We start from the raw sequence: 23,779 nt of genomic DNA, 5'->3' as shown, positions 1-23,779 counted from the left end.
TTCAGACGGCTTTGATTACTCAAAGAACAATACATTTTTTTATTTACAAAACACAAACAGAGCAGCATGCAGAACAGTTGGGGTTAAAATATGTGGTGGAAGATTGAGATGAGACTGTCACAAAGAATAAGATTGAAAAGAAGAAAAGCACAATAACGATTGATCAAAGCAGATCACGAAAGAAGAAAATGAAAAAAAACAATTGATCAAAGCAGATCATCAAAATAAAAAATGATGTGCTATCAAAGCAGATCATGATAAGGAACAGAAGAGAGAAGATACAGAGAAAACAATCACAGATTGCAATACAGAGTGAAAAAACGAGAAAAGAAATCAATCAAAGCTGTTGCGCATCAAGTCCAGCAAGCTTTGCAAGTAAAAATCCCTCATACCGAACTGAACTTCCAAGGAGATGGTTTGCATCACCTCGAGCTATGCCAATCGCTTGTAATTCTTTACTGTTCATATCATCACTTGGCTTGAGATCACTCCAACGAGTGTAATGAGCCTCGCTTAACTTTGTCCTCAAAGTATGATCGCTTTCAGGAAACTCAGCATAATTGAGAAAGGCTTCCATGTCTCCAGAGTATTTGCGTTGATAGATACGGTCATCGTGTAGTTGAGCTGGGGTAGCTGATGGGATTGGTTGTTGTGTCAGAGGTGCAGGAGCAGCAGCCATGAATCCTGCCGGTGGAGGATCATCTGGAAACTCGAGATAACCTGGAGGAAGCTGTCCATTGAGGAAGGTCTTGAAAGCTGGTAACTTAGGAGGAGTCCATAAATCAACATTGTTGCGACCTTCTTGACGAGCTAGTATCTGAGAATTTTGGAGTCTCATCAGCACAACTGTGACCAAAGCGATCTTAACAAGATATAACTTACAATCGCATCAACCCATATTTTGATCTTGCGAGGAGTCATATGACACCATTTCTTAGACTCTTGAGGATCTCTGAATCGGCATTGTTCAGATCCATTATTGGTGAGAATATTTTTTAACTTGATAGTGACATTCAACGGTAAATTTTCAGATGCAGTCAATTCAGCAGTTGCTGAACCACTAGGCTGATTATTGACAACAGCTTGTTGAGTATTCCATGAGCTGATGTAACTACCAACTTCCTCTTTCCTACGTTCAGCAGCAACATCGAGATCAGGATTTGCCATCTGAACAAGAAGGCCAGCGGAGCTTGGTTGAGTGTTATGATCGGATAAGTTTTTGAATTGATTCCATTCAATGAGTTCGCGGAGATGGTACTTCGGACCGCGGAAGAAGGACTTCGGTGTAAGACTGACACCAAGCCAAGAAACTGACTGGGGATGAGATACGTTGCTGAGATAGGTACCAAGATTGGTTTGTACTTTGTTGAGAGATTCCACCATTAAATCTATGACCGCTTGAGGAGATGAATGATTCAAGTCGAACTTTATGTAGTGCTTGGGTCCAGTATCGTTCTTTTCAGTTTTATCACAGTTCCATACAGGCTTTTCGATGGCTCTTCTAGATGAAGATCTTTGAGCCAATGTACGATTCCTATCTTTTGGACCCCAAAAATACGCCTCATGAAACACTCGAAGAGTCACCATCTTGACTTGTGACTCGGTGGAAGGTTGATTGGGCATGAATCGAGGCTCCAGAGGTGGTGAAGGGGCAGTGAGACGCCCTGATCCGGCTTGAAGGAGGCCGCATGTAGGATGGTAGGTCGCACTAGCTCCGCATTGTTGAGGGTCGGCCAGAGCACTGCTGAAGCTTCCAGAGCTGCAAACAGGTTCCTCGCGAGGGTAGAACATGGGATCACGATGATCTGTACATGAAACACAATGAGTGAGCGCTCATTCAACAAACAGACACGCTTTGAAAGAAAGATCAGCTCACCATTCCAAAAGTTATCACGGCCCTGTGCTGCTGCCTGTACAAAGCTCTCATGGCGGATTTGACGCGCCTCATAGATCGAGTGAGCTGCATCTGGATGAATGAACAAAAAGTTATCATTGTCAGTTGGAACAAACAAAATCTGAATATGACCAGCGTGAAGAAGATATGAACATACTTCTTGCTCGACCTGATGCCAAATGGGTTGCTGTTGGATTGAGACGTTGATTCAAATTGCGATGGGATGGATCGATATGGATTGGTTCACAAAGGTTCAAGTGTTGATTTATCAAGCAAGATTGGCTAGGATTCACCACCTCAATCTCGTTATTGTTTTCTGTATTGGCTTTGTTTGCTGAGCTGCTTTGGTTGGAAAGAGGTTGTCGGCTTGGGGTGGTCGAAGTAGCTGACAATTGGCTAGTTTGGGAATGAACTGGTATGCAACCAAAGGCATCTGATTGCTGATTTGGAGTCCAGGCTTCTTGACCCATCTTGAAGAACAGTAAGGCCCCGAGAAAGTGAAGAGAAGCTGAGGATCGAGAGAAAAAAGGAAGCAAACCGAGTGGTGGAGTGGGATAGAGCTGAGATGACGTATCAGATCAAACAGACCCTGCTATACGCTAGGACTGTGATCCAGACACAAACCCACCTGGCCCACTCTGCCCAGCGCTATTGGGGATGCTGATGGTATGTGTACTGTGGTATTTGAACCTCAGTTGATGAGACTCACAAGAGTACTGCGGGCGTGCTGGGCAGCCGGTCTGGCCTGGGCGCCAACCGGTTTTGCCCCCAAAAATGCCTTCACACTAATCTCCTACGCTGATCACAGCTTGCAGATAATCAGCTGACGATCATTATCCTTGCACACCCCTAAAAATCAAACAATAATCCCATAGTTGTCCCCTGTCTAAGTGATTTTTGTCCCTGAAAATGAGCCTGGCCCTGCCTGGCCTGCCATAGTGGGCCCTGAGCAATTTTCAGAGGTCATCAAGCTTACTCAAGGCCAAATGTGGCCCCGGGACAGCCCTGAACTCACAGGGTTAGCACACAGCCCTTGCTTACACACTATTCTTGTAAAATTTGGGGCTGGCCCCCAATATACTTGGCAATGAGGACCATCACTGCAGCACAAATCTTCAGCCCTACTGCTATATTTGGTGATACCGTCAGTTTGGTGCTTGCTGCTGTGGATCTCTTACACACTATCATAGATTTTTGGTGTGAGATCTGGGAAGGCTTTTGCCAAAAATCTCTCAACACAGGACCCTGGCTGGCCCTCTGGGAACCCAGTTATGAATTCAGAATGAAATGAGGCCAAAATTTGCCAAAACATACCTACATATGCAAAAAGAATAAAATCTAAATTTTGGCTGACATAACCAAGCAACATACATATGAAATAAGAATGAGCTGCAGTGGGACAGTGCTTCTTGGAAAGACAAAATCATTGCCACACCCAAAATACTTTTTCTAGAGCCATTTCTGCATGTATCAACCACCACATCACTTGAATCAATGTGTTCAAGCCCCCAACTGGGTTTTTTTCCATGATTGACCAGCAATGTGTGCACCAAACCTATCAGAAAATGCCATCTTCTTCTTTTTGCTCAAATGGCTCCAAATGTGAAGAAACAAATTTTTCATACATACATACATACATATGTGTCAAGAAGGATATGATCAAAATTCAAAACCCAGCTTTCACCCCTGTGTGAACATAGGTATCTTTAGAGGATAAAAACCTGATTGTGAGAGTTTTGGGTTTTTATTCTTGGAATATAAACTGAAAAATGTGTGTTTTTGATATCCAGGTTTCATAAGGGGTAGCTGGGGTCCTCTCAACACCCCTGCCTCAAAATCATGTCAATCAAGATAATCTGACATGATAATGAAAAAGATGTGCAATGGTCTCATCCTCATTTTTTCCACTTCCCATGTCTTAATGGAGCAAGTGGTTCTCACAATATGGCAAAAAGAGCTCCTTGGGCTAAACCTGGGGCCACAGCTGTTTGCATTGTGTTCAAATGCTGTGTGTCAGAATTGTTAGGGAAAAAACAAAATATACCACAGGCCAAACAGCAGCACTTCCCACATACTTGCTTTGAAGAATAACACCCCAGGAGGCCTTGGTTGACATCTGTGAGGAAAAGGGCACCCAAGGGATACCTCCAAGGCAAATTTTGGTCCTTGCCTTTGCCTTCACCGCCAACATAGATGCCTTGGATTTTTCAATCCGAGGCATCATTGGATGGAAACCCTCGGACAGGTCTTGTCTGAGGATTTGATCCGAGGTATTTTTTGACGCAAAATAATACCTCAGATCAAAACCTCGGAAAGATGTTGTCCGAGGATTTGAGTCCGATGATACCTCGGATTTTTCAATCCGAGGCATCTCTGTTGGCTGTGCTTGGGTTGGATCCTTGGAGGGAGCTTGCCTTTGAGTCAAAATCTGAGGACTCTTTGCATTCATTTTTGCCCCAAACCAAATATGCTGGCGGAGCAGTTTGGACTTGGCTAGTCAAGCAGTGATAATGTATTCCTCATGGAATGGAGTGTCCTTCATACCTACTGTGGAAACATTCAATCAGTGGCAAAGATAGATTTGTTTCAAACCCTCCATGCAATATTTTTCTTCATTTCTCACATATATAATCTGATACCAATCCAATTGCAATTCCTGACTGACTTATCCAATATGAATCCGATCACAATTCACAACTGACTTCACAAGTTAATGTCTCTATAATCCAAGTTCTGCTCAAGAAGACATCTACATATGAGAACAAAGACAAATAAAACACATATAGGTTATAAGAAATTATCCAAAAGAACCCTAGAAGACAAAGACCAATTACAATCAACAATCCTCAAAAAAAATTTGTACAAAATCTCTATCTCCTTTCACTAAATAAACACTACAATCTCCTAAAATGCCTCCAACTGATATATCTTACAAAGAATTTTTCTTCATGTTTTATTTTTTGTTAGAAAGAAATTCTTTAATACCTTTGTTGATGCTGAGTAAAAGGCTTCAGGCAACTTCAAAAAATTGTCACAAGCCAAAGAGCATTGTAGTTTTCCCCAGATTTTCACTTGAGAGTTTTGGACTAAAACTGAGCTCTTGATTTCAGAAACAATTTTCTGTCAATCATTCTTCACCATGGAGAAATATGCACATCATCCTTGTAGTGAGAGCCAAGCAAAGTTAACTGAGCAAGGGACTTGTTAAGTTTGAGAGCCAAGATGAGTTGAATTTAAAAGATTGACAAGTGTGATGAGTTTGTGTGTGAGTACCTGACCAAACCCATGAATTGTTTTTGTAGTAAATCATAAGATCCATGAATTCCACCGCCTGATTTGAATCTTCATCGATTACTCACTCACAAAGCACCACTTCAACTTCACTTCAGCTTAATACTTCATTTCAAATCAATCTCATCCTCAACTTATCAACTCAATCATTCAACAATCTGACATCGAGCAATCAACGAGATCGGTCTGAGTTTCCATCGATAATCTCATTCCAAGTCTTCAAACTCAGCCCAGTTTCAAATCATCATCATGCCCATCACTTCATCAGCATCATCTCTAATCGGTTTACCTCTAACCACCCTCAAGACAAAAGCATTCGTTCATCCAGACCCAAAGCTACCTATACTTCAATGGGTCAGACTCGCTAATGAGGTTTACCAGGCTGCTGTAGAAGCAGATGAGCAACAGTCCACAGAGTTGGCATATGTAGAGTATTTTAAAGCTGCTGGGTCAGTCTAGAGGATTTCTGCCAGTCTTGTTTGAACCAATCATACCAGGCTTCTTATGCGTGTAATGGAACTTTGACTTGGCCTTACCGGATCAATCATGCTCATGTTTCTTGCATGTTTCTTTCCCAGGATTTTACAGGTCATACTCAATCATCCGGGCTTCAAGACATTGAAAAATCATCCAGCAAGCTATCGAATCTATCAGGGTGAGTACGTTATTTTCAGCCCCTATTGGTATTGGGTTCCGTCAAGCTGGCTTACGGTCGATTTTCTGTCTTTGCCTACAACCTTTCGGACACTTTGATGTTCTTAGAAGTGGCTCCTAAAGTACTTGCTTCCACAACAAGGGCCAGGCAACTTGCTGAAGTCATCGAGCGTCAGCAACCCTCTAATTTGAAGACTCGTCCAATCTCTGGTGGGATCTCATCACGCATCAAGAGTCTAGAAGCCGCTGGGTTGGCTGGTGCTGCCAGTCCTCAATCTCCCACCAGTCCACCGCCAAAGGAAGATCATAATCTTTCACCCTCATACTCTTCGTCAAGTGGTCGAAGGCCTCTGCCAGTTCCTCCCGGACAGAACGGTATCACCACCAGAACTAATTTCATCAACACAGTACTTGAATCTCAATCTACAATACGTTCCGGATCAGCCCCTCCTGAGCTTATTGCCGATGCTCAATCATCCAGTGATCTACATTCACCCTCAGACGGACTCTCCGAGGACATGGCCGTAGATCTTGACTCACTTGAAAAAACTTTGCGGTCACTACGCTCGCCCTCAGAATTCGATCAAGCTTTTCCTAAATTAGAGAATTTACAAATTGATGATTCAAGGAAAAACGGACTATCATCCTTTCCGGAGATGCCGAGTGTACCAAGTGGCATGCCTAGATCTTTTAACACCACCTTACCACCGCCACCTGAGCCATTCTCTCTTCCCAATTATGAATCACCCAAGCAATCGAATCTCTCTAGTGACAAGTTGGTTAATGACACATCTCTTGGTGCTAGCCTTACGCGCAATACGGATCTCGACCCTCAGTCTGGTACGAGTCCACCTCCACCTTATCCAAATTTTGATACAGATCAGATCAATCAACCCCAGACACCTCAAATACTTCAACGATCACATGCCATCAAGAATGGCTTACATCGTTCTGGACCCGGCAACTTTTCAAATCACAACTCCCCTCATTCCTCACCCAAAAAACATACTAGAACGTTTGTCACTCCAAACCAAGAACCCCCACCCTCTCTTCCCTCTGGGAGCAATGAGCTTCTCCCGGCTGTGTTGGTCGATTATTTCCGAAAGATGAGTGCTGCTGGGTTAGAGACTAGCGTACTGTTCTTAGATATTCGGAATCGTGAGGACTTTGAAGCTTGTCGGATCAAATCACAGGATGTTGTATGTATCGAACCGATTGTCTTGACGAAGAATAGCGGGATCGGTGTTAGCTCCGCAGACATTGAAGAATCCTTGGTGATCTCACCTCCAAGGGAGCAAATGCTTTTCGAACGACGTCAAGAGTTTGAGTATGTGATCCTATACGACAAACGATCGGTTCAACTTCCTTCAGATCCGAATTTGATGTATTCCAAAAACCCAACGGATGTTGCTGCCAAACTTCTCTTGATCCTATATCTGGCTATCCATAAGCAAGCATATATGAAGCGTCTCAAGAACCCGCCCATGTTACTCAGTGGGGGACTCGAGGGTTGGGCAAAGATAGCTGGTCAGAGTGGAGTGGTTGGCAAGGGTTCTTCACCGGCTAATGTGCCTCGGACGAGTTTGACACATTCATCTATCAACGGCACACCGATTGTCTTCAGGCAGACTCATTCTCCCGATGAAAGTGGTAACATAGATGGCACTTCTGATGTTAAACGAGCGCGACGGCGGATTGCCCTTCTGCAAGGCGATAGTCCAACAAACCAACCCGACATCGTACGCTCCGTGGCTGACCTCACCCGACCAGGTCTAGGTAGCTCAACTTCAACTACATCCCTTCACTCTATCAATGGAAGTGGTCCTTCGAATTATTTCCATCCAAGGCATCCAAATGGTCCATATCTATCAAATGGCTACCAGAGTCCTATCGGTGTCAATTCACCAATCACACTACCTGAACAAACTTTACAGCGCAAGACATCACAACCCACCTACGACACTCCCCTTTCCTCTATCCCTCCTGACTCTGCTTCCACGCCTTATTCAACGAACACCCCAATGCACATACCTTCTGCTGGTTATCACATTCCGTCCGTACCTCCACAGCCAGCTCTTTATGGCTCACATACGCCTGCATATCATGGCTATCGCCCCACAGAACCTAATTACAATGGTTATATTCCTGATACACTTCGACCTACAATACAATACCCACATTTCAATCATCCACGTTCTGGAACTGATCCTAATTTGATTATGGGACGTCCACCTCAACCTCCACCACCTGCACTTGCACCTGGTGGAGGCGTCCCAAATTATTATAACTTACCGGCTTATTCATCTAATTTAGGACTCGATAAAGGATTAAAAGTTCGAGAAACACCACCGGTGACACCTTATTCTCCTAATACACATGGATCAACTGAAGTTTATTTTAATTCAAGTTTTGAAGATGGTCAAGTTGGAATGACAGGTCTTAAGAATCTTGGAAATACATGTTATATGAATTCAACTTTACAGTGTATCAGTGCTACGATTCCATTGGCCAGGTTTTTTAAAGGTTTGTAGAGTCTTTTCTTTTTCTCGCTTATCATTACCAAATCCTTTTTTTACCTACGTGCTTGGTTTATATTGAGATTGGTTTATACTTTCCTTTTAGATGGATCTTATAAAAGGTGTATTAATCGAGTCAACCCATTAGGTACGAAAGGTGCTCTGGCTGAAACTGTTGCAGAATTGGTAAGAATGATGTGGAGCGCTCAGTATACGTTTGTCTCACCTACCATATTCAGGGTTAGTGATTTCCCAACAAAATCGTTGTCGCTTCCCCTATAGAAGGATAATTACCAAATTGATGAAGAAGGCTAATTCAAATACGATCTTTGATTGGTAGGAAGCGATTTGTAGATTTGCACCTCAATTTAGAGGTTCAGATCAACATGATGCACAAGAGTTTTTAGGATTTCTTTTAGATGGATTACATGAAGATTTAAATTTAGTCACACATAAACCCGCCCCGATCGAAATGAGTTCAGCAAGAGAAGCTGAATTAGAAGCTTTACCTACTCAACTTGCATCAGCTAGAGAATGGGAAATCTATAAAAGAAGAGATAATAGTGTGATTGTGGAATTGTTTCAGGGTCAATATAGGAGTCGATTACAGTGTTTAACTTGTGGAACGGTTCGTTTTGATGATTTCTTTTGGATTGGTTTTCTTTGGAATGTCTTTTATGTTTGAGACTGATTTGACTCATTTGTTTTTTTTTAGACATCAACGACTTATAATACTTTCATGTATCTTTCTTTACCTATTCCCACGGGAAGAGGAATGAGTAAAGTGAGTTTAACTCAATGTTTGGATGCGTTTCTAAAAGAAGAGATTATGGAAAAAGATGATGCATGGTAAGTCAAATCTGATTCTCAATAAAAAAAACCCAAATCCTAAACCTAAAGATTGACTTTGCATGTTTTTTTTTTGATGACAAAAAAATAGGAATTGTCCTAAATGTAAAACCAGAAGAAAAGCCACCAAAAGATTATCGATTGCAAGATTACCACCGATTTTATTAATTCATTTAAAACGATTCTCATTTAAAGGACCGTTTTCAGATAAACTTGAAGCCTTTGTACAATATCCATTATATGGATTAGATTTAACTAATTATATTCCAGCTCCATTAGAATCTTTAAACAATCATCATCCAAGTAAAAAATCTTCTTCTAAGAATGGTGGTGGGGGTGGGGGTGGGGGTCCTAGTACAGTTTATGATCTGTATGCTGTTTGTAATCATTTTGGTAGTTTAAGTAGTGGTCATTGTAAGTGATTCCTTTTTTTGCTTTTCTTTTTGGTGAATGTGGGTTGATCTTTGATGAGGGATTTTTTTGTAGATACGGCTTTTGTTAGGTCTCAGAAAGATTGGTTTAATATTGGAGATAGTAGGGTTAGTAAAACAGATGAAAACGCAGTGAAGGTATGTCATGATCTTTCCTTATGAATCAATCAGCTGGTACTTATTGTTTTTTTCCTTTGAATCGTCTTTTTAGGCTAGAAGTGCATACCTTTTGTGTTTTCGTGAGTGGATTTCTTTAGATTGAAAAAAAGAGGATATCTGTGAGTAAAATCGAAGTTGATGTTTAATTGTTTGTTAAAATAGGAAGACGAGATTAGAGATGAGAAGAGAATGAATGTAAAGAATTTGAATGATCTTTGTTTTTTTTTGATAATTTATTGATATCTTTTAACGAAAATCGTTCTTTGTGTTTTTCTTTTGTGTATTAGAATTTGGTTTGATTTGATTTTTTCGATAGAAGATACTTGCATTCAAATTTTTTTTGTAGATTTGATTGATTGAATGGAACTTTTTTTTTATACATATTGTTTTTTTTTTCATTCTTGTTTTTGGTTTAAAACACACACACACCGATTTTATTTATATATATATATTTATGGCATTGTTTTTTTGTTTCAAAGAGAGAGAGGGAGAGAGAGGGGGGTTTTTATAATAACCATTATTATTATTTATCTAATGTTGTATAATCTATTCCTTTTTCTTTCCATAATCAATATCTGATGATTTCTTCTTTTTCTTTTTTTTCGATAACTTATGTTTGTATTTTTAAGAAAGAAAGATGAATTAATTTTTTTTTTGAGGTGGAGGGTGTAAAGAGAGGAGAAATTTGTTGAGTTGATTGGATGTATGTAGTAGGGAATTCGATTTGTTTTGTCGATATCTGTGGGAAAAGAAATTGCAAGGAAAAGAAATGAAATATGTCCTCATACATATGTAGTCCGAGTCGAGGTTCATGAGTTGAAGTGTTTCGACCATGAGTTTTGTCTTTGGCTCAGCAACATACATAACACCTTAAAGAAGTTCATCACCACAACTCAACCAATCCAAGACTCAACTCAACTCAAGAAAGTACTCAAGCAGAATATGAAAACAATATCCAAGAAATCAACTCAAGAGTATTGAAACAAAGCACCCAAGCCAAAGGAATGAAGAAATGACATCTCAATCTAGTTCATCAAACTCAAATCCAACTAAAATCAAAATCATTCATCATCCAACTAACTCAAACGGTCCACATCAAATCAGTTGTTTACATTCAGATGCAACTCAATCCACTTGGCCAGCTATAGGTCCTTGTCCAACTTCCATCAAAACTTCAACTTCTTGGGATTCAATCGATTTAAATTCAAAAATTTCTAACAAATGGTTATCTATCTTAGGTAAAGGTTTAGCTGATTCATTAGGATTAATCAAATGTAAGTTAATCTATCTATCCTCTTCTTTTTCTTTTCTCTTGAAACTGATTATCTTTCTTTGGAACTTTTGATAGGTACTCAAAAAGAGGATTGGAAGTTAACTAACTTTCCTGAAAATTATCAACTTTTTAATTATATTAAGGGATCACTTCAAGATCAGTATCTTTTTGGTTGGTTTCTTTCCTACTTTGATCAAAGGTCACTTTTCAGATTGATAAGCTAATCCAAACTCACTGGGTTTTATTTAGGATCCAGTCACGTACGCAAATTTCGAACAGCCAATGAGTTTCTGCCACATCTTCAATGGCTTGCTACCTCCAATTCTACTATCACTTGTCAATGTAAATATTGTGCAGGAACCAAAAGTCAAACAGAAACCAATTCAAATTACACCAATCATTCACAACCCACCATCCAAAGATCAAAACCTACGAATTCGAAACGTAAAGCCATCAAAGCATTGAATCGAACTCATGAATTAACTTCACCTGAAGATTCATCACAAGAGATTGTGAAGAAACGACCTAGTAAGAAATTCAAAGTGACTGGAACCAGATCATCATCTGAAGTACCTGCGATTCTGGCTTCAAATGATTCAAGATCTGAACTTAATTCGATAGATTCAAGACAAGTAAATTATCATGGACCATATTTATCAAAAGATTTAAAACGAGATTTAATGACTGATCGATCGAATTTTAGAGAATATGAATTGGTTTGGTGTAATATTGAAGATGAATTTATTGGAAATAAAGATTCGAATTCTAAAAATCAAGATCGATTTGATTTAGATACAAAGTATTGGCCTGGATTATGTGAAGAGATGGTCTTAGAAACTCAAGCTTGTATTACAATAGATGATGATGAAGATGGTGAAGGAGAAGACACTGAAAAAAGTAAGAAAAGATTAGATAAACATTCGAATCGAAAATCAAATGAAACATTAATCAATTCGATCAATCAAAAAGCATTGGTAGTTAAAAGACCCAAAAATAAACGACTTAAAGTAGATTTGTCTAAAGGTACATCAACTTCTTCTTCATTTACCAAAATGAAATCAGAACAAAAATTTTATTGGAAGATCAGATTATTAGGATTAGAAGAAATCATTAAAAGAGAAGAATCTTCAATATTACCTTGGTTATTTCAACCGTTTAAAGATATTAAGGAAAAATTCAATTTAAAGAATTCCACTCAACAAAACTTATCTAATTATTTAATTGAAAGACAACAAGAATGCAAAAGACCCATGTTAGATAATTTTACGTGTATTGAGAATGCTAAATTGAGTTTTTTATTAGCTTTACAAATCGGAGCTAATCTAGAAGAATCTTGGTCTACTTCTGATCCTTATGATTTACAAACTGATGAAGGAGAAGACGAATCTGAAGAATTGATTAGAAGACCTACTATGATTCATAAAGCTCAAGTGAATGAAGTAAACGGATTGATGATGAAGAAAATACCTGAGAATTGGTATCAAAGTGTTTGGTGGGGTGCTGAAAAGATTTGGATCTTTGATACAGTTAGATTGAATAAAGTGGAATCTGATTTACCAATGGAATTATTTAAAAATCAATTGAATTCGAAGTTAAATTTAAATCATATTGATTCAAATGATAAAGCCTATTTTTTAAAAATTGATGGAATTTATCGTGATGAGATTGAAGAAACGATCATTTTGATTGGAAAAGTTTATGATTTAGTTTCGGTTTCTTCTTTTACTCCAAAGAAATCTTTACCGAATCATAAACCGAACGCGAAACCGAAACCTTCGATTGTGGTAGTGATTGATGATGATGATGATGATGAAGAAGAAGAAGAAGACAAAACCAAAAGTCGATCAACTCCTAAAATCACCAAACTTACTAATGTACCGATCCTACCCACCATCCCAGAAGATTCAAGTGATACAAGTTTTAAATATTTACCTATCCCACCTAAAGGTTATAAGTTTAGACAACTTACTCCCTTTGGTGAATCTCATCATGTTCATTTGAATTGTATTGCTGGACGTTATTATTCTCCTGCGATCAAAAACCGATCAGATAAACTTTCGAATTATAGTAAAAGGTTTTTATCTAAAATCTCATCTAATGCTCATTCCAATTCGAATTCCAATTCAACTTCTGATTCGAAGTCTGGAATACTAGGAGGTGATCATTGGGAATCCGGTTTGAATGGGAATGGAAACCTTTCTACTACAATGCGAAAACCGAAAGATCTTCAAAGACAGAATTCTAGTTTGTTTGGACTTACGGCTGGTCGATGGAATTTTATGAAGTTTGTTTATTTTTTTCTTTTATGTGATGTTTTTTGTTTCGAAAGATGTTTCTTGTTTTGATTGATTGATTCTTGTGGGTTTGGACTTTTTTTTCTTAGGTGTACTAAATGGAAAGTTAATAGAATGAAAAGTATTATGGAATCTGAACGTTTAGCTGAAGAAGAGGTACGTTTTTGTTAGTTGGTTTTTTGACATGATTGATTTTCATTTTTTCTTTATGGATTTCTTTCTGGAAATTGATCTTGATTTACTTTTCTTTTTTTTTGGTTTTTTTTTGGCTTTTTTGCGTATGATTGAATTTTATGTTTAGATGATTAAAGCTTCTTCAATGATTAATGGTTCGTCTGAAAATGAATTGAAACCGATTTGATGATTTTTGAATTTATGAATTTAAAATTCAAAAATTCACAAATTCACAAATTCAAACAAAAATTCAAATGGAAAGGACATCTTAAAGGTATCATTCCTTTATTGATTGGATTTCCTTTCATTTTCTATTTCTATTTCTCATCCCGACTCTTGATTTATTTGTTTGTTTGTGTGTTTTTTGGTTCGTTTTTTGGTTTTGAAATTTTATTTTATTTTGAAATGTATGTGTTACTGTTTATAAGAAAAAATTATGATTGATTTAAAATTATTTATAAACATTGATGTGAAAAGTGAGTATATTATATTTGAGAGAGAAAAGAATTGAAGGAATTGGATTTGTTTTACATGTTTATTTTTGGTATGTACAGCCCTTTGCAGAATTGATGACTTTGGAGAAAAAAAAACCTCGAGTTTTCAAAAAAGAAACCTCGAGTTTTGTCAAAAAGTGACCGAGTTTTTTCAAAAACTGGGCAAGAAGTTGGTTCAATTGATCGATTCAACACTCACGAACAAGAGCTCGCTCAGTTTTTGAAAAACTCGATGAGTTTTTGAAAAAAACTCGCAGGTTCTTTTTGAAAACTCAAGTGTTTTTTCTTTTTCCAAAGTCATCAATTCTGCAAAGGGCTGTAGATTTGTATTAAGAATTAATATCATATCAAATTTATTTTGTTGAAAGGAAATTACATGTGTATTTTAACCAAGGGAAACAGTATGGTGACTGGTAGATGGAGCTTGGGGTTATGTTAATTGAAAAGCTCGTAGTTGTTATTAATATCTTCATATCAGCGTTGACGAATTTATGTATATCTTGTTGAAATTGCGGGCAATTAAATTTATATTGACTCTCATTTATCCAATACGCCAAGAAAGAGGAGAGGTTTGAAATTTTTGAAGCTCCTGACATCTCGGATTTCCTGGCTTTGAAAATGAGTGTGATTTTTTGGAGAAAAGAAAGCCAAGGATAGAGGTTGAACTTGTATTACAGCCCTTCATGAATTTATCGGTTTTTTTTTTTTTTTGTGTCGTGTCTGTCAAAAGTCCAAAAGTACCAAACCTGGGTTAAAGCCGGTTTTGTACCAAAAAACCACCAAGAAAGTGCCAATATACCTATGACAGGTCCGTGTCGGACCTGTCAAAGGGTCTCTCACCTTCCCTCTCTGACTCGATTAGTTTCCAATCGAGTTCATTCAACCTCCATCGACTCTTTCGACCTCCATCGACCGATTCGACCTCTTTCGACCTCTTTCCGGACAGTGACCCGGTAGGTAGGACGAACTGAACAACGTCCACCATGGTCTCACCATGGTTCCATCCGATCTCTCTCTTTCCGGAGCGTTACCCAATACCTTTGGTTTCGCCTTCGATGTTGTCTGGCCTTTCCAACGGATCCGTTCTCATCCTGTTCACTACGGCCACCGAACATCAAATTCCACTCCATGGAATTCACCACATCAAAATCGAACGAGGCTTTTCCCACAAACCGATCCTTTCCTATTGGCGTTTAAATTGTTTGGGTAGGTCTAGGTCCAATATAATCTTTCTATGGTCTCAATATCGAATCACCAGAATCACCAACCAATGAACTGATTCATTGACTTTACTTTCCTCTGGTAGCAAAAACTCCGATCAGGACTCGTCGCTTTTTTTGGATGAAACCGGAACCGATCTTATCTCTCATGTTTTCTTGGTAGGAAAACTTTCAATGGCGGATTTGAGCTCGATTTGGAACCGATCTTACCATTCAAGTGGTAAATGGTACCAAAAAAAACGTCCATCTCATGTGATGAGGGTGCATTTTAACTTTGACGCAATGGGGGTCCCTTCCAAGTGTCAGGACTATCAACTCAGCGATAAAAGGAGCCTTCGTCTTTCAACCAACTTCATCACTTCATCGATTCAGGTTACCAATCCATCTTCAACAAACTCATTAAACCAAAACCATCTTAGAACTTTCAGACCTTCTTATAAAGTCCAGATCACTGTGTGTTATTTTCTTTTCTTTCGCCTTTTCATATTATTATTTCTTTCTGATTTCTTTCTTTCTGATTGTTTTCTTTAGGAAAAGTCTTCCATCAACATCGTACCTACCCCTATGACCTCTGTCCCAGCCGAGCAATCCACTGGGTTGACCACTGTTAATGATGGCATTGCGCACTTCGATGCGGTTGTGAGACCTGAAAGTGAGTGTCTCTCTTCATCGTCTCACATACCATCCCCACCCTGCTGACATATTTTCTTTCCTCCTAATGATCTTTTCGTTTTTGATTTCACCTAGTCCTAGAGCCTCCTAACGACCACTTGACTGGCGATGACGAACCCGCTCGACATGCCCAACACGATCCGTTGTACCGAGTTGGCACCTCTCAACGCGCGCAGTTTGATCGCGCTCATGAGGCAACTGTGGTAGTTCTTTTCAAAATTTATACCAACGAGGAAGCCCCTGTTGACATGCCCCCAGCTAAACCGACTCGGTCTAACAAAGCGACAAACGCCAAATCCAAATCCACCGTGGCGACTGTCAACTGTATTGACTCGAAGGTTTTCAACAATGAAAACACGTTTGAAATGATAACTTGCCTTTATGGCAAGTCTCTCAAGGTTTTCAAGGAAATGTGCGGTAATGTATGTGACCAGTACTGGGCTGGAATGAAGAACATGGTGTTATTCTCGGAGATGGCCCCAAACTTGACTAAAGTTTGTTCTAACCGACCACCACAAGTATTTCGAGTTTGTGGCCGCCATAGCGAAATCGAACAAGCGGAAGGGAACCATCTTGATTCACAGTGAGTCTGCTAAGGTTTTGGCCAAAAAGGCGGCCCAGGTGAGTTTACTTTATTTTTTATATTTGTATATACTTCTTTATACTGATTCTTTTCATTATTAGGCTAAGGCTGCTAAGCAGCTTATTGCTTCTTCCAATGGTCCCTCTACTGTTGACGCCGAGTTGGCCAAAATGACCAATCGTTTGGGGGTAAGTTCACTTGTTTTCCACACGGTCATATTCGATCAATGCTTAGCTTACTAATGATTGGATTATTTTCAGGACGCCGAGAAGCTAATCAAGCTTCACGAGTTGACTGCCGAGTTATTTCATCTTTACGCTGAAGCAGGAAGCGCGGGTGGCGATGGAGCTGTCCTCACCGCGCCTTGGGACCCTAACTTCCACTATAGATTCACCTTCCGATGTGCCTTCATGTGGGCCAAAGACATCGTAAGTTTTTTTTAGTTTAGTCAAGTAAGTAGAGATGGTACTGACTTACTCTACTTACTTGGCTAATCGATCTCATTGTAGGTCCGTGGTGTAGCCACGAAGAGTATGGCCCCCAGCACTTATGCTTATCGAGCCGAAATTGCGAAGTCTCGTGTTATACATAAGGGAACAAAGGTTCAAGATCGAGTCCAACTTCGATATCCAAGTGGCAGTACCAGCAAAGCTGTCTTTGCTGGAGGTAGTGGCACCTCCTCGAAAACCCCTGACGTCAAACCTTGCCCTTCTCCTGAAAAGAAGCGAGCGAGTCCTTCCGAGGACGATGAAGATGACACCCCCTTAGCCTTCTACAATCGGGAATTGAAGAAGGTTAAGGTGGCCAAAGTCGGTAAGTTTTTTGCATTTCATCTTTTTTCTTTCATAGACTGATCTCGCTGTGTACATCAGAAACCGATCCCAACTTTTGGGTACCCGATCCATCCGAAGATGACATCGTGCTCTCTTCTGAGCTTGAGATGTTGGAAAAGCACGAATACGAGCTTGACAAGTTCCTCATGGAATGTGGCTTGTCTACCCGCCCCATCCGTAAAATCATGAAAAAGGCCAAAATCCAAACGTGGTCTGATCTGGTTCCCTGCTCCCAAATGACTGAATCTACCTTGACCACCCTTGGTATCAAGCAAGATGATGCGGCCATCATCTTGGCTAAAGCTCAAGAATGGAACGAAGAAGCCCTCAGTAAGTCTTGTATTTGAACCTTAGAAACTAACACATGACTGACTTTCATCGTGTTGGTTTCTCATTAGATTCAATTGATTATACGTCCACTTCACTAAGCCAATTATCTCAAATACTCGATGTGAAGGTTTAGTTATCGTTTTTTTCCAAAGTATTGATGTTATGTGAAAGTTTGTGTGCGCCATGGTTTGATTTGATCTCAGTCGTATTTTAGTCAGACCAGATTTATCAATCTGAAATACTCGAAGTATTTTTTTTCTTCCTGTCTCTTCATGCTCTTGATCCTTTGTGTGCGCAATCGTTTGTACTCAGTCCTCGTTTACCCAAGTCAATGCAAGTCTCTTATTTTTGAATGGTGACTTCTGACTGTGAGATGAAGCCTTTCCGTACGATCCGATCCAATTGACTCACATGAAATGTCATCATTTCCAAAAGTGTCCCAAATGTCAATGATGACATTTGGTTTTTCATTTACCAATTATCATCGGAAACTTGATGCCTTCCAAGTTTTCCCATCAATTTGGCTAATTCATGACTTTGAGTGAGTGTTCGAAAACCAATGTTTTGATTGGGCTCTTTGTCAGTCCAATTTTTTTTTACACAAGTTTTTCAGTTCAAAAAGTTGTTAAATTTTCCAACTTTTTAAAGATCATATTTGGCTCTTTCTTGAGAGATTTGTTGTGGTGTACCAAACTCTCATCTGTAAGACCATATGCTCATCATATCGCATCTTATCTATCTCATATTCTGATATGAAGATATTTTGATTAATGATAACAAATTGAAACTTTGCAATTGTATAAGGCAAACAAGAAGAAAAAAAAATCCAGACACAAAATATTGAGGCCAAAAAATTTTTTTTCAAAAAAACAAGAAGAAAAAAAAAAGAAACACGCGCACAAAGGTGAAATATCTGTCATACTCATAAATGACGCCAAAAAAAAATTGAAATCAAACCCACACAACACTGATCAAATGTAATGAGGAGCATTGCAATACTATTTTTTTACTACCAAAAAACATACTGGCCATGAGTCAATTATAGCTGCATCCTCTGAAAAGAGCTTGACACAGATCAGATGTAAAGACTTCCATACAAGCCATAAATATCATGGCGGTCTCTTCTGCAAGGCCTGCAGCCCTTTGAAGGACTTGCGAGCGTCGCAATCTAGCCTTCAACACCGAGAATCCCTTCTCGATGGGATTGAAATCCGGGCTATAAGCAGGTAGGTAAAGAAGGCGGACTCCACGTGCCTCGCAGAGCTCAGCCACTCTGCCCCCGTGATGGATCGGGGCATTGTCCATGACCAGGACGCTGTTGCGTGCTGGCCATGGATTCATTGCAGGTAACTGAAGGGACAGTCAGTCAGTCATCCCTCTGTCATAAGTGAACATTTAAAAAAGGAGCTTACGACTTCATGTTCCAAAAATTCCTCGAAATCGATCCTCGCATACCCCCCTGGTTGAATTTTGAGTGCTAAAATACCGTCCATTGAGATGGCCGGTAAAACCGACCATCGAAAAGATTGAGTTGGTCGCTGCACCCGGCTGGTACGTTCTCCAAGTGGTGCTCGGCCGTATTCACGATAAAGGTGACGTTTAGTGATGGCCGATTCATCTTCAAATATAGAATAATGTCAGATATGTCCAAGCCAAGATATATACATAATAAAAAAAACCTACCAGTAAAAACCAAGCATCGTGGATCGATGCCATGGACCGCCTCAATGTACGCTCCTTGTGCGGCAAAAGATTGATTAGGATTCACTGTTCTAGTCTTTTTGCGAGTCCACTGAAGACGATGGCAAAGCTCGACCGAAAGGGTTTGTAAAGACATTTGGATACCGTGAGTTTTGAGAATTTTCCTTTGAAGTTCGTCAAGATAAAGGGTCGGATCAAGTCGGAGAGAATCAAGAACAAAGTCGCGTTCAGGTTGTGCTAAAGTGGTGGGAGGTCCGCGGGCCATATGCTCCAGAGGGTTGGTAATGACTGCCCGAGTAGTTTGGTAAAGGTCATACCACCGACGAACTGAGGTGAGCGAGACATCTACACCAAGAGTCCTAACGATTTCCGGAAACAAAACACCTCGCAAGACCAGGCGAACAACGATTAGCTTGATGTCGGGTGTGTAGATATTCACAGGCATCTTGCTACAAGAGGTGGATGAAAGATGAAAGACAGGAGTCAGTTCGATAAGAAAAAAGAAAGAGGTCGAAGTGGAACGAGGAAGAAAAAAATACTGACTTCGAAATTTAGAAAAAAAGAAGAAAACACAGGAAGATGGATCAAATCGGGTGTGGGCGAAGGGAAAGTGAGAAGGGGGAAGGAATGAAAAGACCAAACGAACCGAACCGGGGATATCCTTTGCTTGGTGAGACTGATGTTTGGTGATTAGATGCGTGTGATAGTATGGCATCGAGGAAGGAGATGGGTCGTGATTGGACAAGTAGGTGGGGACAACATTCAAAATGTTGACATCTTCCCACCCGATCTGTCACTCAGACAAAACTGCCTGGTCGAGTTTTGTCTTGGTTTTGGACATACAGGTTAAAACTCACTGTAACACACATGACATGAAAAAATACCGATAAATTCATGAAGGGCTGTACATGATGACCTTGGAATTGGAGGTACTTTTCAGATTTAACAGGAAGAAGATAAGGAAGAGTTTCATAGAAAAATTCTTAACTAAGCCTTTCTTTCGACGCGGCCACGTCTGCTCTCGAAGAGCATAGGTGCGAAGAGGAACTCTTGACCAAAGCCCGGGTTTGGCCTGAGCACAGCCGGATTTTCAAGGTCTTTGGCTTGAAACCATCGTTTAACCTCACCAAAAACCGAGCAGGGCTTCTCATAAGCCTTGAGGCTAGTGCACAAGCTCGCTTCATTTTTAGCACCACTTTCTTTGAGCCAAGTGACACAGTCGAGCTTTTATTAACGTGGCCGCGTCTGAAGAAAGCCTGAGTTGAGCTTCACATATATAATATAGCACATCTCAAAAGGATGACATTCAATTGTGCTGCCTAAGCTGGACACTACACCTCAGTCAGTTCATGACCATTATCAATCCTTCTCAATGTTTATGGTCAAAGAAACTTGTTGTTACAACATGAAGAACTGTCTCAGGGGGGCTTTGGGACCCCTCTGCTCTCTACAAGCCATTTGCCCCCCAATGCCTGATCCCCGCCAAAATACAAGGTACTGCAAGGGTACTGACGAAAAGAGTTGGATTCCGATTTTTTTTTAGAAATCTTACCACAAAAAGGTCGCATTTTTGATAAGATACCCTCTGTAGGGGTATTCAATTTTCAGGGTCCTGGTGGAGGGTCCTGGTGGATGCTATTCTCACAGAAAATACGGACGTCCGGTGCTCCCGTCACTTTCCGGTCTGAGAAGTCTCAGGCTGTCTCAGGGGAAATAATTTGAATCCGTGATCTACCCCGACGTCGTGTGGGCTGTGTGGGTTTCTTCGGCGTGAGAGGCTCAAGTTCGATTGTAACTTATTCGACAAGTATAGCTCCTCGAGCCGAAGATTATGCAACTTGACGTGATTATGAACATGTCAATCTCCCAAGGGAAAGATGTGAATCCTTATAAATCAGCGACATTTCTTCGATCACTTTGGCCTTCTCCCCTCAAATAATCACATCGCAATCGATAACTTACTATCTCTCTAAGAACATCTGAATCGTCCACCCAATTTCACATCTAAACAATATGCGCATCAGTGTTGTCCTTGCCTTTCTCATTGGGAGTGCAGGTGAGTAATCTCATCTTCACCAGATCATTGTCTATTCGCACTGTTTTTCTCAATTTGTCTTTTCATATCAATCGCAGCTTCCGGAATAGCGATTCCCCATTCGAGGTAAGATCATCTCGCGGTATTCACTCTTCCTAGAATATGAGTTGCATTGCTTACTTAACTCTGATTTGGAAATCAGTGGTGGCCAGCCCAGCGATATGAATGCAGTAGAAGCTCGTAGCTTACCCGAAGAAGCCAGGTAATACCACCGTCCACATCCGCATCCTGAAGAGCCGCTAAACCTTGCTCTCCACAATATTAATCAATGTTTTGGACTATTAATTTGACGTAGCTCCCATCACCATCAAACCCGTGACGTCATTGTGAATGATGGAGCCTCAACATTGTTTGTCAATCGTCCAATTTGTGTTCGCAGTTTGAATGGTGGCTAATGGTATCTTCTTTCCTCAGGCAAAAACGATATTTTGATGGTCCCGGTATTTCCTTCCGGGTTGTGAAAGGAAAGAAGCCCTGAGTTTACTTGCAAAGTGCTGTGAATGCCTGAGATGTGTCTAAGTTGATTTGAGCAAATATGCTGGTTCATTAGAACATCAAGTATTGGTTACTAAAAGTCTACACCTCTCTTGATTTTTGACTTGTGTTTGATTTAAAGATTCGCTATTTGTGTTCATTTGGACTTTGTATAATATTATGTTCCTTTGGCCGCTGTGACTGTCTTTTCGAAATCCGTTGTTTCTTCAAAGTTTGTTAGATTCATTCATTATCTTGCTCGAAGTCAATACATCAATTCAAAGTTTCCAAAGTGTTGAATGAGGTTGGATGCTGTTGGATCAGACTTTATTAGCTTTTATCACTTGAATCATCGTGAAATTTGAATGTCTGATACTTTGAGATGAGTCCCGGGACATTGACCCAAGCCCCCGGATCAGCAAATGAAGCAAGAAGTCGCGTGCTAAAAACAGAACCTGTGGTTGCAATCCCAGTCGCACTGTCACCTGAAAGATGGTTCAGCAAAAGATGACAAAACAAAGATCAATAGGTATGTAGCTATAGGTAGGTATATATGTGCTTGGCAAAATCATGACACGTGTATACATAATCATAAACATCAAGATTGCATCAAAAAAACCTAATTAAACCAGAAGGAAAGAACAAGGGAACTCGTCCCTCCCAAGTTTCAAGGTATTATACATGTTTCTTTTATTTGAAGGCTGAGTATCTTGACTGTCTGAAGACATCTGAATACAACAAGGCTTGTAGATGATTTGACCTGGGAGGAGGAGAGAACGGTAAATCATTAAAGGAATGGTCTGAGTCTGATTGCTTTGAATTCCAAGTTTTCATCTGCTTCAAACATACATTGCACTAGAACATAGGCGGGCTTGCCCGCCTTTAAATTCAATCTTGCTGGAAGATATAGCACTTAATCATGTAAACTGTTAAGTGCTGAGTATCTGTGCATAGCCAAGGTGTATGAAACAGGCGTAGAGGAATGAGAACTTCAAGTTGCAAAATTTGTGCAATGGCAAATTCAAATTCAGAATGATGACTTGCAGCCTGACAGACTCTGACCAAAGGCAAGGCACAGGGTTACACACAATAGGAAATGTATGAAGGAATTTAAAATGAATATGTACAATGTAGTAACAAGAGAATGTTGACCTATAGACTCACCAAATTAATGTGATCCAGGACTCAAGGTCAAGAGAGTTGATCAAGAGGCCTAGGGTATATGAGATGTATCATGATTCATAAATTGACATGATAGGTCATGTACAGTAGAGTCTATATGTTGATGGATTTAAGCTGGTATACAAAAGTTCATAGTTTGGTTGAGACCAAGTAAACAGATTTGACCTCCAATTCACGCTCACACCCGAAGCCACGAAGCCACGTGGCGCCATGCTCTCGGGCAGGGCGAGGGCCAGGGCGCAGGCCATGCCCTCGCCATGTCCTGAAGGCGCCGCATGGCCACTTCAGGGCCTGTAAACTTTGCGCCGATTGGGAGAAAGCAATCGGCTCTCATGATCATGATTCGCGTCTGTCGATTGCTCGATCATAATCATCAGTCCACCAATCAGAAAAGGATTAGAAAGCTGCTTATCAGCATCAAAATCTGTAAGAAACTTAGAAAAAGCACACCACAGTCAATAGTTATCAAGCAGGAAGTTGAGCAATCAAGTTAGATTGCTGAAAGTCCTTGTTTGCTCATACCAGCATCTTCTATCTTCTTGAGCAAGTGAGTCACAATATGAGGTATCTGGATTGATCTTGAAAGTGAACAATCTTGGTGAAGACTTACGCTCTCAATTGCACAAGGAGACTGAAGCAAAAACTTCGAGTAGGTGTATG

General features: G+C 40.1%; 4 protein-coding genes across 4 annotated transcripts; 3 read left to right on the top strand and 1 right to left on the bottom strand.

Moving 5' to 3' along the window:
• Positions 1 to 337: 337 nt before the first annotated feature.
• Positions 338 to 2,364, bottom strand: MELLADRAFT_89093 (uncharacterized protein; the record flags this gene model as incomplete). Its single annotated transcript, XM_007404269.1, has 4 exons — positions 338 to 817; positions 883 to 1,805; positions 1,877 to 1,966; positions 2,052 to 2,364. The coding sequence occupies 4 exons, from the start codon at positions 2,362 to 2,364 to the stop codon at positions 338 to 340; spliced, it is 1,806 nt and encodes a 601-aa protein (XP_007404331.1).
• A 3,070-nt stretch (positions 2,365 to 5,434) lies between these two features.
• MELLADRAFT_89092 (ubiquitin-specific protease) lies at positions 5,435 to 9,690 on the top strand (the record flags this gene model as incomplete). Its single annotated transcript, XM_007404678.1, has 8 exons — positions 5,435 to 5,634; positions 5,764 to 5,840; positions 5,948 to 8,362; positions 8,462 to 8,595; positions 8,696 to 8,983; positions 9,071 to 9,204; positions 9,296 to 9,618; positions 9,677 to 9,690. 8 exons carry the CDS (start codon positions 5,435 to 5,437, stop codon positions 9,688 to 9,690), a joined length of 3,585 nt encoding a protein of 1,194 aa, XP_007404740.1.
• Positions 9,691 to 10,806: 1,116 nt separating this feature from the next.
• Positions 10,807 to 13,722, top strand: MELLADRAFT_101790 (uncharacterized protein; the record flags this gene model as incomplete). Its single annotated transcript, XM_007404679.1, has 5 exons — positions 10,807 to 11,068; positions 11,143 to 11,238; positions 11,317 to 13,351; positions 13,451 to 13,517; positions 13,663 to 13,722. 5 exons carry the CDS (start codon positions 10,807 to 10,809, stop codon positions 13,720 to 13,722), a joined length of 2,520 nt encoding a protein of 839 aa, XP_007404741.1.
• A 3,315-nt stretch (positions 13,723 to 17,037) lies between these two features.
• On the top strand, positions 17,038 to 17,800 carry MELLADRAFT_89090 (uncharacterized protein; the record flags this gene model as incomplete). Its single annotated transcript, XM_007404680.1, has 3 exons — positions 17,038 to 17,317; positions 17,377 to 17,667; positions 17,736 to 17,800. 3 exons carry the CDS (start codon positions 17,038 to 17,040, stop codon positions 17,798 to 17,800), a joined length of 636 nt encoding a protein of 211 aa, XP_007404742.1.
• Positions 17,801 to 23,779: the final 5,979 nt, after the last annotated feature.

Source organism: Melampsora larici-populina (genome assembly GCF_000204055.1).
Source record: "Melampsora larici-populina 98AG31 unplaced genomic scaffold MELLAscaffold_2, whole genome shotgun sequence".
Taxonomy (NCBI): Eukaryota; Fungi; Basidiomycota; class Pucciniomycetes; order Pucciniales; family Melampsoraceae; genus Melampsora; species Melampsora laricis-populina.
Note: the sequence above shows the minus strand (reverse complement) of the source record. Positions and strands in the feature narration are given on the sequence as shown.